General features: G+C 40.5%; 2 protein-coding genes across 2 annotated transcripts in view; both read left to right on the plus strand.

Annotated features, from left to right (window-relative positions):
- LOC120857920 (anoctamin-6-like) overlaps positions 1-12060 on the plus strand; it is a 177128-nt gene that overhangs the window by 56879 nt on the left and 108189 nt on the right. The gene's annotated exons all lie outside the window — the stretch shown is intronic.
- On the plus strand, positions 5459-8030 carry LOC120857919 (mitochondrial fission factor-like). The gene has a single exon (XM_040233813.1). The coding sequence runs from the start codon at positions 7269-7271 to the stop codon at positions 7950-7952; it is 684 nt and encodes a 227-aa protein (XP_040089747.1). The 5' UTR covers positions 5459-7268; the 3' UTR covers positions 7953-8030.

A 12060-nucleotide genomic window follows, 5' to 3' on the forward strand; every position in this document is an offset into this window, starting at 1 on the left:
AAGGTCATCAGGAAACAACTTGAGTTCAGTAAAACAGTAAAAATAAGTCATGTCAAACTGACAGCATGTTCCTTTTCTTTCCTTTTTTTTTTCTTTTTTTTATGGGTATTATTAGGCTTCTAGAATAGGAGAAAGCTGCAGACATTTTGTGTCTTGAGTTTAGAAAGGTGTGTGGGAAAATAATTATTTTTAAATACAGATTGAAGAAATGTGGGCCTAGTGAGAGTGTGCTTATCTGGGCAATTGATCTTGCCAAGACTGTGGAATAAGGATGGAAATCAATTTCTAGAGGAGACAAAAATCAATATGAATTAAAGTCAGCCCCAGCTCCTAATTCATAAGTACCAGTTGCCTAAGGAAAGATCACAAGAGCTGAGGCCAATAACTGATCACATGAAGAGGCTGTAATTAAACTCAGTATGAATTGAGCATGTAATAACGATGTCAGAAATTTTATGTGAATCTGGGTTGTATTCATACCTATCTGTCCAAAACCAAGAAATTACTAGACTTCTTCTGTTCAATATTGGAGAAGCCACCTCCCCATCTGGGTGCTCCATTTGAAGGGAAAATGTATTGTGAGGAGAAAGATGAGCATGGTGGTGGATCCTGACCCAAGCAAGAAGATGACAGCAGGTACATATTTTGACAGTGGTAATAGGTGGATGATGGTGCAAAATATGGTATGAAAACCTAGGGATAGAAGGTATACATAGGCAGACAGATTTCATTTCAGAAGAAAGACGGTCTTGTAATTGAGCTTTCTTGGAGTTGTTCACAAACGGACAGACTGGATGATGGCCTCGGCAGATGATGAATGCTTGGCCAAGCCAGCAGGGAAGGAAAGGAAGGGCATGCATGATTTATGTGCTGCAGGACTTGGTAGCTGATGGAAAGTGGGGAAGGAGGGAAAGAGGATGTTTCTGGGAATGTACCCTTTAGTCAGTTACATTTGGCTCATGGATGCATCTGAGTTGCTGTTGTTTTCTTTTTTATTTCCTTAATTCAACCTATTGTCATCAGCAGCCAAATTACATAATTAAAACCCTTTCCTTCACAGAACAGTGTTCATTCTACCTGGTTTTAGTCCCATTTTCAGAAGCCCTTGACTGTAAAATGCTTTGTGAATTGCTCTCCCACAGTGCATCCCATTTGAAATTCAGCAAGCTATCTGTTATCTGGGGAATGTCAAAATTAATTTGACAAAAACATGCATGAGGAAAGCAGGGAGCCCTGGGCATTCTGAACAAAGATGTGATAGCAGTATTTACCATGGAACTCATTTGATTATAAGTCATCTAGAAGCATATCGCAGTAATGGCCAGAAAAGCCCACAGAAGCAAAAGAATTGAGTTAAAGCTGAAAGTCTGCCAGTAAATGACCTGACCGTGCCATGACCTAAAAAACAGCGCTAATGTAAAAAAGTTATAATAAAAATTTAAAGAGAAAAACACAGAACTTGGCGGAAATGTAAGCACAATATGAATTCACAGGATTCCTAGAAAATTGAAAAGGGGAGCTCAGTGAGATTTCAGCTGTAGCTGACCCTCCTGCATTTTGAACTCTTCATTAATTTGGAAGGCTTAAGGACTTTGGAAAGAGGATTTAAAATTCTTTCATTCCTGAAGTCTTAATACTTAACTGTAGTTTTTCTTATTTCAACAATAATAATAAAAAGTGTATTTTTACTCTTAAGTCTCAAATATATTCCTTAAGTCTGTCTCTGGTTTGAGAAAAAAAAAAAAAAAAACTATAAATATGCTTTTACCCTGAAAGCTCTAACGGCTCCTTCAAAAAAGGAAAATGTATTTACAGTTCCTTCTCCCAGTCACTTTTTGAAATGTAGATTAATGCGATCTGACACATTGTAACGGCTACTGAAGAGAATTTTCATTAATTATAATGGACAAACCAATAATATGGATCTTCACAATGTTAATATGAATTAAAACATATCAAGTCAAGGCCATACTTGAAGCCAGAGTAAAATTTGACTGTGAAGTCCAAATCCATTAGAATAAAAACACATGATGAAAGTTTTGACAGATCATTAGTGATGTTAATGGTATCACCACCCTTTCGTGACCTTCCATGAGCCTCAAGTGTTTCTAACAAGTAAACTAAAGAAACTGTCTTGTGCAAGAGGAAGTAAGAAAGTTGAGAGAGGTGAATGAGAGGAGGCACTTGTGTAACTTTGAAAAGTGTTATTTTTTGAAAATTTTTTTCTTTTTTGTAAAAGAAAGTCCTAAAAGCACCCATAGGAAACTAAGCATGATGGAATTCCAGGAGATTGGAAGCCCTCCATCCCTTCGCAGCTCTGCTCTCAGTCCCTTGGGGAAAAAGTTGATTTTCCTTTTAGGAGCTCAGTCTCCTCGTGTATAAGTTCAGTTCAGTTCAGTTGCTCAGTCGTGTCTGGTTCTTTGCGACCCCATGAATTGCAGCATGCCAAGCCTCTCTGTCCATCACCAACTCCCAGAGTCCACCCAAACCCATGTCCATTGAGTCGGTGATGCCATCCAACCATCTCATCCTCTTTCGTCCCCTTCTCCTCCTGTCCTCAATCTTTCCCAGCATCAGGGTCTTTTCAAATGAGTCAGCTCTTCGTATCAGGTGGCCAAAGTATTTCAGTTTCAGCTTCAACATCAGTCCTACCAATGAACACCCAGGACTGATTTCCTTTAGGAGGGACTGGTTGGATCTCTTTGCAGTCCAAGGGACTCTCAAGAGTCCTCCAACACCGTAGTTCAAAAGCATCAATTCTTTGGTGCTCTGCTTTCTTCACAGTCCAACTCTCACATCCATACATGACCACTGGAAAAACCATAGCCTTGACTAGATGGACCTTTGTTGCCAAAGTAATATCTGTGCTTTTTAATATGCTGTCTAGGTTGGTCATAGTTTTCCTTCCAAGGAGTAAGCGTCTTTAAATTTCATGGCTGCAGTCACCATCTGCAGTGATTTTGGAGCCCCCCAAAATAAAGTCAGCCACTGTTTCCCCATCCATTTGCCATGAAGTGATGGGACCGGATGCCATGATCTTAGTTTTCTGAATGTATAAAAGCAGAAAAATCAGCAGTAGATTTTCTCACAAGAGTGTCGTTCAGTGACTGCACAGGGGTTGAAAAGCATTTTAGCTATCTGAAAAGTGTGTTCATAAAATAGTAATACAGTGAGAAGTCTTATCTAACATTTATGGATTGACTTAGAGTCGGCAAAGCATCTTGCAGGCGCTGGGCTAGCCAGCCTTGCAGTGACCCCAGCCCACATTCTTCAGCCCAGCCAAACCCTCCTCCTGCTCTTGCAGATTAAATCAGACTGTGTTGATCTCAGGAGTTGGTTTTGCTCTCCTTAGAGCGAGCTCACAGGAGCATTTGTAGCTTTTGCTGTTAAGAAAGTAGTCACAGACACTTCGGTGCCTACCAAACGATCTCTGGGTTGAGAATTAATCATGCCTGGCAGTATCACAAATACCAACAGTACATCTGTTAATAAATACATATAGAGAGCATTTATTAACACTTGCTGATAGAGTTTTCAGTTGAAATAAGAGCTATTTAAATTATGCACTGTTTTGAATAACCACTATCAGCTTCTCTAAATGTTGCAGTAAAATTTTTATTTATTCCATCACATAATAATTCATTAATCAGTGTGCTTCAAAGAATAATATTAAGCTGTATATCTCAGTGTTTGCCCTCAAGACCAAGAGTGGGTATACTGTTGCCTGTATGCCCTGCACACTGTATTATTATCTGACAGATGTTAAATCATGTAACTGATGCTAGTTGGTTGGCTGGTTGAAAGAATGTAAGACGGTGTGCTGTGTTTGATGATTTTCAGTGGCACTATAGCAAAGGTGCCAGAGGAGTTCAGCTTGGACTGTAGTTCTCACCTTTGGCTGTGCGTCAGAATTGCCGGAGAAACTCTTTTAAAACATGAACGCCCAAGCTCCGCCTTCACATACTAATCTTGCTCTTGTCTATGTTTATGTACAGAACCTGAGTATGTTTATATAAAGTTTACAAAGGTGACTCAAATGTGCAGGTCTAGAATCACTGTCTTTGAAAAATCAGGTTTGTCTTTTTGAAGAAGGTGGTATGTATTGCAACCTTGAAGAGTACATTTTATCAGGTACTAAAATCTGTACCAGTCAAGGTTTTACCAGAACGCAGAACTCACAGAATATCTAGACACAAACACACACGTGTAAGCATATGTATGTATGTATGTGTTTGGCTATATCTGTATGGGTGTATGGGCTTCCCAGGCAGTGCTAGTGGTAAAGAACCTGCCTGCCAACGCAGGAGGCGTAAGAGACACAGGTTTATTCCCGGATTGGGAAGATCCCCTGGAGAAAGGAATGGCAACGCACTCCAGTATTCCTGCCCAGAGAATCCCATAGATAGAGGAGCCTGATGGACTACAGTCCATAGGGTCGCAAAGAGTTGGACACAACTGAAGCAACTTAGCACACACACATACATATACATGTATATACACAAATGTACATGTATGTATCTATATTAATACACACATACAGAGAAATATTTACTAAAGAGACTTATCTCAAGGAACCTGCTTCCACAACTGTGGGTTCTAATCTGTGGGGCACAGAGGCAGGAAAGGCAGGCTGGAAACCCTTGGGTAGGGGCAGACACTGCAGTCTAGAGATGGAATTTCTTTTTCTCAGAGAAGCCTCAGTTTTTTTCTTAAGGCCAGCCAGGGCTGCCTACATGAGTCCCACTTAGATCATTGAGAATAATTTCTATTCCCTAAAGTAATCTGATTACCACATGAGTTAACCATATCTACAAAATAAGTTCATAGCAACTCTTAGATTCGTGTTTGATTGCTTAAGTTTCCTGGTGTCTCAAGATGGTAAAGAATCCGCCTGCAATGTGGTAGACCTGGGTTCGATCCCTGGGTTGGGAAGGAGGTTATGGCAACCCTCTCCAGTATTCTTGCCTGCAGAATCCCCATGGACAGGTGGGCAACAGTCCATGGGGTCAAAAAGAGTCCGACATGACTGGGCGACTAAGCACAGCAGCACAGAACCCAGGCAAGGTGATGCATAAACCTAACTGTCTCGGTAGATATATTACTGGAGGGTATCCAAATAGCATGGCCTAAGTCAAGAAATGAAAGTGGAAGAGAGTGAGGTATGCTCAGTTTGTATCCAGCACAAGGTTGATCTAGGGAAGTGGAAGAAAATGAAGTTAAAAAGTTAGTTCTGTGAACGTATAGTTGCCAGGGAGGGAGAGTGGGGAGAAAGGATAGTTAGGGAGTTTGGAATTGATAGGTACACACTGCTATATTTAGAATGGATAACCAACAAGGACCTGCTGTATAGCACAGGGAATTCTCCTTAATGTCATGCAGCAGCCTGGATGGGAGAAGAGTTTGGGGGAGAATGGTTACATGTATATGTATGGCCGAGTTCCTTTGCTGTCCACCTGAAACTGTCACTACATTGTTAATCGGCTCTACCCCAGTATAAAATCAAAAGTTAAAAAAAATAAAAAAGATAGTTTTGGGTAGACTGTGGCAGTCTCCAGCTAAGGGTCTGGACTTCTGAACTGAGGAGACAGAGCTGTGTCTAGGGGCAGCACTGACCTGGTCTCCATCTGTTTTGTGTCTGTGCTGTCCACTTAGTCACACGTGGTGGGAGAGACACTTGGAAGTGGCTAGTGAGACAGAGGAACTGCATATGTAATTCTGTCTCATTTTAATTCATGTAAATTAAACAACCCCATGCAGCTAGTAGCTGCTGTATTGAACAGTGTAGCCGGAGAGAGATCAGTGTGGCATGAGTATGTAGGGGACGTGAGAAGGGGAAACAGAACATAAGCTGTCCAGTCAGTAGCCTCCTCTGGCAGTCCCTGTGCAGGGGTGGGTGGAGGGACAGAGAAAGTGGGAAGGGAAAGAAGGGAGTGGGGGAGAAGGGAGTCAGTTTTACCGTATGGTTGCCCCTCTGTCCATCTTTCCCACCACTTCTCTGCCTTCCCACGATCTGCTCCTCTCTTACCCAAGCCCCGCCTGTCTGTCCCATGTCCTCAGAGCTCACCCAGACTCACCCACTCTTCTCACTCACTTCCTCAGATTTGATTATAAGCTGTGTGTTAACACCTCCCAAGTTTATACTTGCAGCCTCAGCTCTCTCCTCTCAACCCCAGACCCCTGGCATCTCCACTTGGAAGTCTTACTGATTCATAATCTTTCCCCTCTAATTGTATTTCTCTTCCAGCTTTTTGAATTTTGGTAAAAGTAATCTCCATCCTTTCAGCTACTTGGGCTGGAAACCTCAGAATCTTCCCAACTGCTTACGTCTGACCTGCGGATTCAGCCTGTCCCTGTCTTCTTGCCCACCGCAGAAGCATTGCCACCTCTCTTTCCGGGATTCACACAGTTTCTCTGTGCACACTTCTGCCATCCATGATCTACTTTCTGAGCAGTTTGTCTAAAAAGAGAAAACACATCAATTTGTTTCTTCTGTGATGTGTAATAAAATGTTCCTCCTGATGCTTTAGCTATCATATTACTAAATGTCATAGGATAAAGGGTTAGTTAATTTCAGTTGATTTATTTAATAATATTTATGCATTTAATATTTCTATAACCCTGTAAAATAGATACAATTGAGAAATTTCACTGAAATATCCCTTGGGGCATATATTCCAGTGAGAGAGACAGACATTAATCAAATAATTACACAATTAAAATTGTGAGAGGTGACATTTAAAGATGAGTATAAGGTACTCTGAGAGAAAGTCAGAGAGAGACCCAAGCTACAAGGAAGGTCAGGAAAGGGCTCCATGAAGAGTCAGGAATCATGGAAAGGGAGAGAAGGACATTTAGGAGGTGGAAACTACAGGTGCAGAGATAGGGGAAAATACTTGGATGGAACAACATAGTCATTCAAAATGTCAATGAGGGTTTTCTCTCTCGGCCGGCTGTGGGCAACTCCGGCCGGTGATTTGCCCGGGCGCCTCTGTGCACTTGGCCAATGGCCTCTGAGACCGCCCACCCGAGCACCCCCGGAGCCGGTGGGCAGTGGCCCTCGCCGGGGACCCTCCAGCGGGCCCAGGGAGGCAAAAGTGGCTCCAAGTCCAGCACGTGCATACTGAGGCAAGTTAATGGATTTAATATGAAGCACAGAAGCAGATAATGCCAAAGAGCAAGCAGTAATCGATACACATTGAGTGAGTGGGGCAGCCTTTCCTTCTCCCACTGCTGCTGAGATAAAGGAAATTAGTCGAATTCAGTATGAAATGGAATACACCGAAGGTATTAGTCAGCAAAGGAGGGTCCCAGAAAAATTAAAAGTAGCACCACCAAATGCTGACCTGGAACAAGGATTTCAAGGAGTTTCAAACGCTAGTGTGATTATGCAAGTTCCAGAGAGAATTGTGGTAGCAGGAAATAATGAAGACATTCCATTTTCAAGACCAGCAGATCTTGACCTTATACAGTCAACTCCCTTTAAGCCTCTGGCTCTAAAATCACCACCTCGTGTGCTTACTCTGAGTGAAAGACCGCTAGATTTTCTGTATTTAGAAAGACCTGCTCCAACCCCTCAAAATGAAGAAATCCGTGCTGTTGGCAGCCTAAAAAGAGAACGCTCTATGAGTGAAAATGCTGTTCGCCAAAATGGACAGCTGGTCAAAACTGACTCTATACCTGTGTTGCGTGGTGTGTCTACTGCCGCCATTTCTAATCCTCATCTTGACAATATCAGGTATGGCATTTCAAATATAGATGCAGTGATTGAAGGAACTGCAGAAGACAGGACAGTTGCAGATGCAGCTTCATTAAGACAACAGATAATCAAACTAAATAGACGTCTACAACTTCTGGAAGAGGAGAACAAAGAACGGGCTAAAAGAGAAATGGTCATGTATTCAATTACTGTAGCATTCTGGCTGCTTAATAGCTGGCTCTGGTTTCGCTGCTAGAGGTAACCTCAGCTCTCAGAAATATTGTCTCAACAGCTGGAAATATAAAGAATTTGCAAACTTCAAAAAAAAAAAAAATGTCAATGAGGGTTAATGTTAGTGAGAATTTCCTGGAGATCTAGTGGTTAGGACTCTGCACTTTCATTGCCACAGGGACACAGTTTCAGTCCCTGGTTGGGGAACTAAGATTGCACAAGCAACATGGTAAGGCCAAAAACAAACAAACGAAAACATGTTAATGGAATATAGTAGCTGACAACTGCATTGGGATAGAGCATAATCTTAAATTTTCCAGACCACCTGGAACAGCCTTTGGAAACTGACAAGGCATGAACTTTGTCTATTAAACACTTTGACTTGAATATATTTTCTCAAGGCAATTCAGCAAGTATCTGTTGGCCTACTTTACTAGTTGTTATAGGTTAAAAACAGTTCTTTTCCTTCACATTATAATCCAATTAAAATTATAGTATGTATACATAAAAATAGGTGGCATTATACTGTATATGGGCTTCCCTTGTGGCTCAGCTGGTAAAGAATCCGCCTGCAATGCAGGAGACCTGGGTTCAGTCCCTTGGTTGGGAAGATCCCCTGGAGAAAAGAAAGGCCTCCAGTTCGCTGGCCTGGAGAATTCCGTGGACTGTATAGTCCATGGGGTCGCCAAGTTGGATATGACTGAGTGACTTCACATACTCTATATGGTATCATACGATTACAATTTATATAATGTAAAATTAAGAGCCAGAATGAATGTTATAGAACAGCAGTTCTAAACTTTTTATATTCTTATACTTTATGCTCTTAATAAAATATTGACCCCCAAGAGCATCTTTAACATGGATATATCTATCTGTATTAAATAATTGATAGTATTAGAACTGAAAAAAATAATTAAACAATCCATAAGAAACTCAAAATATGAAAATTTTTTACATAATATGAAAAGATTTTTACAAAAATTTTTTACAAAATTTTACAAAAATTTTTACAAAATATGAAAATATTTTATGAAATGTGACTTTTCTAAAACAAAAATTAGTAAGAAGAGTGGCATTATTTTATATACTTTACAGATCTCTTTAAGAGAAGACAGCTGTTTCTTCTATTTGAGTCTTTTAAGTTTATTTAAAAGTTGCAGTAGGTTGTTTTGGTTGAAGTATATGACATAGATGCAGCCTTACAGAAAAGAGTATTTTAAAGCGTTTTTAGGTCGATGTCAATATTCTTCTTTGATGCCACATTAAAATTCAACAAGTATTAGTTCTTAAACATTGCATGTGATACGGAATGCAAAGCCATTTCAGTGAGCTTTTGTGTGTTAAAAGCCTGTCTTGCATCTTTTTTATGTGCCTGTTGTCCTTTGCATTACCTCTTTGGAAAAATGTTTGTTTTTTTCTTCTGCCCATTTTTTAAATTGGATTGTTTGTTTTTTGATGTTGAGTTGTATGAGCGTTTATATATATTGATTATTAATGCCTTATCAGTCATATCAATTGCAAATATCTTATCCTGTTCAGTAGGTTGTCCTTGGCAAAAGCTTTTAAGTGTAACTCAGCCCCATTTGTTTATTTTTGCTTTTGTTTCCTTTGCTTTAGGATATGGATCCAAAAAGATATTGCTGCAACTTATTTCAAAGAGTATTCTGACTGTATTTTCCTCTAGGAGTTTGATAGGATCCAGGCTTACATTTAGGTCTTTAATCCATATTGAGTTATTTTTGTGTATGGGGTTAAAGAATGTTCTAATTTCATTAGTTTACAAGTAGCTGTCTAGGCATAGAAAAAGATGCTCAACATCACTATTCATCAGGGAAATGCAGATCAAAACTTCAGTGAAATCACCTCACACCTGTCAGAATGGCTGTCAAAAAAAAAAAAACAAAACAGGAATACAAATGTGGAGAAGGATATGAGAAAGGGAACTCTCCTATCTTATTGGTGGGAGCAGCCACTGTGGAAAATAGTATGGAGGCTTGTCAAAAAACTAAAAATAAAGTTACTATATAACCCAACAATTCCATTCCTGGGTATATACCTGAAAGCAACAAAAACACTAATTGGAAAAGATGCATCCACCCCAATGTTTATAGCAACATTAATTACAATTGCTAAGGCATAGTAGCAACATGGATGGACTTGGATGGTATTTTGCTAAAGTGGGAGAAGGCAATGGCGACCCACTCCAGTACTCTTGCCTGGAAAATCCCATGGACAGAGGAGCCTGGTGGGCTGCAGTCCATGGGGTTGCTAAGAGTCGGACACGACTGAGTGACTTCACTTTCACTTTTCACTTTCATGCATTGGAGAAGGAATGGCAACCCACTCCAGTGTTCTTGCCTGGAGAATCCCAGGGACGGGGGAGCCTGGTGGGCTGCCGTCTATGGGGTTGCACAGAGTCGGACACGACTGAAGTGACTTAGCAGCAGCAGCAGCAGAAGTAAGTCAGACAGAGAAAGACAAATACTGTATGATACTGCTTATATGTGGAATCTAAAAAATACAGCAAATTAGTGAATAAAAGAAAAAAGAAGCAAATTCATAAATAGAGAGTACAAACTAGTGGTTACCAGTGGTGAGAGAAGGGAGGATGGCTAACAGAGGGGTGGGAGGTGAAGTCTGTCTTGCATTTTGATTGAATCTTTATCCAAGCATGATTTTATCATTGTGCATAGGGCAGTTGGAAAATATTGGTTCACTGAATTAACTAACTTTTACAAATTTTGATCCATTTCATGATATAAAATATAAAAAAAAATATTTCCAATCTCCATTTCATCAGTCTCATCAGAAAATCCATTAAATATTGGGAACCTGTCAAGTTCCCAGTGGCAAACACAAGTTGTCTTAAATTCTAATATGTTAATTGCTCAAAAGCGTGAATTTTATCATTAGCAACAAATATTGTCAGCTGTTTTCCTTGAAATGACAGTTTCACTTTGTTCATTTTAGGGAAAATATCTGCCAAACACTCAGGCTTGATAACTGCATTTTGTGTCAGTGGTCTGTCAAGTGAAAGTGGGGTCTGTGGAAAAAACCGACAACTCAAAAATTGCTCGGCGATTTTCCTGAAGACCACCGTCATACTTTGATGCATAGCAGGAGTGCTTTATGAGTACCTCCATTTCTTTACAGAATATTGAAAACCCAGGTACTCAAGGATCAAGGTTATATAAAGTGGGTCATTGTTTCAGCTTCATGAAGAGCATTCCTAGGTGAAGTGATTCACAAATATAGAGAACAAACTAGTGGGTACCAGTGGGGAGAGAGAAGGGAGGATGGCTAATATAGAGGTGAGAGGTAGAGTCTGTCCTGCAGACTGTGAGTTGGTGGTGGTGATGATGACTTGCACGGTTTGGTGCCACTGCTGAGTTGTGCTATGGTGCTGGTTTCTGTACCGTCATTGTAGATGTTAACACAATGAGAAAAAGAAATAACATTTTAGTATTACATAAAAATGCTTGTGACCTCATGGCCCCCCTCAAAGGGTCTCAGGAATCCCCAGAGGTCCACAGAACCCACATCCATTGGCACGGAGAGTAGTCTGGTGCCGGAGAAAGAAACATGAAGCCAGTTGTTAGGAAGGCTTTGTGAGAGAACTGAGCTAGACCTTCGAGGAAAATTAGGATTTGGATCGGTGGAAAGAAGCACGGAAGGGGTTTCCCGAGGGGAAATCATGTGAGCAAAGGAGGAGAGACAGAAGGCAGCATGATACAGTCAAAGTCTGATGAGAAAGCATGGTTGGGTTGGAGGGTTAGGAATGGAGAGTGACAGTAAATACAATGTGAGATGAATCAGATTAGGAGAGATCTGAATACCTATCTGAAAAGTTCACACTTTCTCCAGAGGACACTGTGGGTAACAAGGTTTTTGAATCTGTGATTTGAATGTGTTGATTCAGGAACATCCATACAGTGACAGTGTATAAATTGAATTGGCAGACAAGACAACTGGATACTAGGAGATGAATTGGGATATTAATTGTGATCTGGTTAGTGAAGGTCCAGAGCATGGGCTAGGGTGATGGTAATAGAAGAAACTAAGTGATGTGCAGACTAATGGCTTCAAAAGTAGGAGCAATATGAGAACTAAAGACAAAAAAGTCAAAAGGT

Source organism: Oryx dammah, unplaced genomic scaffold, assembly GCF_014754425.2.
Source record: "Oryx dammah isolate SB20612 unplaced genomic scaffold, SCBI_Odam_1.1 HiC_scaffold_29, whole genome shotgun sequence".
Classification (NCBI taxonomy): Eukaryota; Metazoa; Chordata; class Mammalia; order Artiodactyla; family Bovidae; genus Oryx; species Oryx dammah.

What these genes read in the sequence shown, in the direction of transcription:
- LOC120857919 (XM_040233813.1), top strand. Translation starts at nt 7,269, where the DNA reads ATGGAATACACCGAAGGTATTAGTCAGCAAAGGAGGGTCCCAGAAAAA.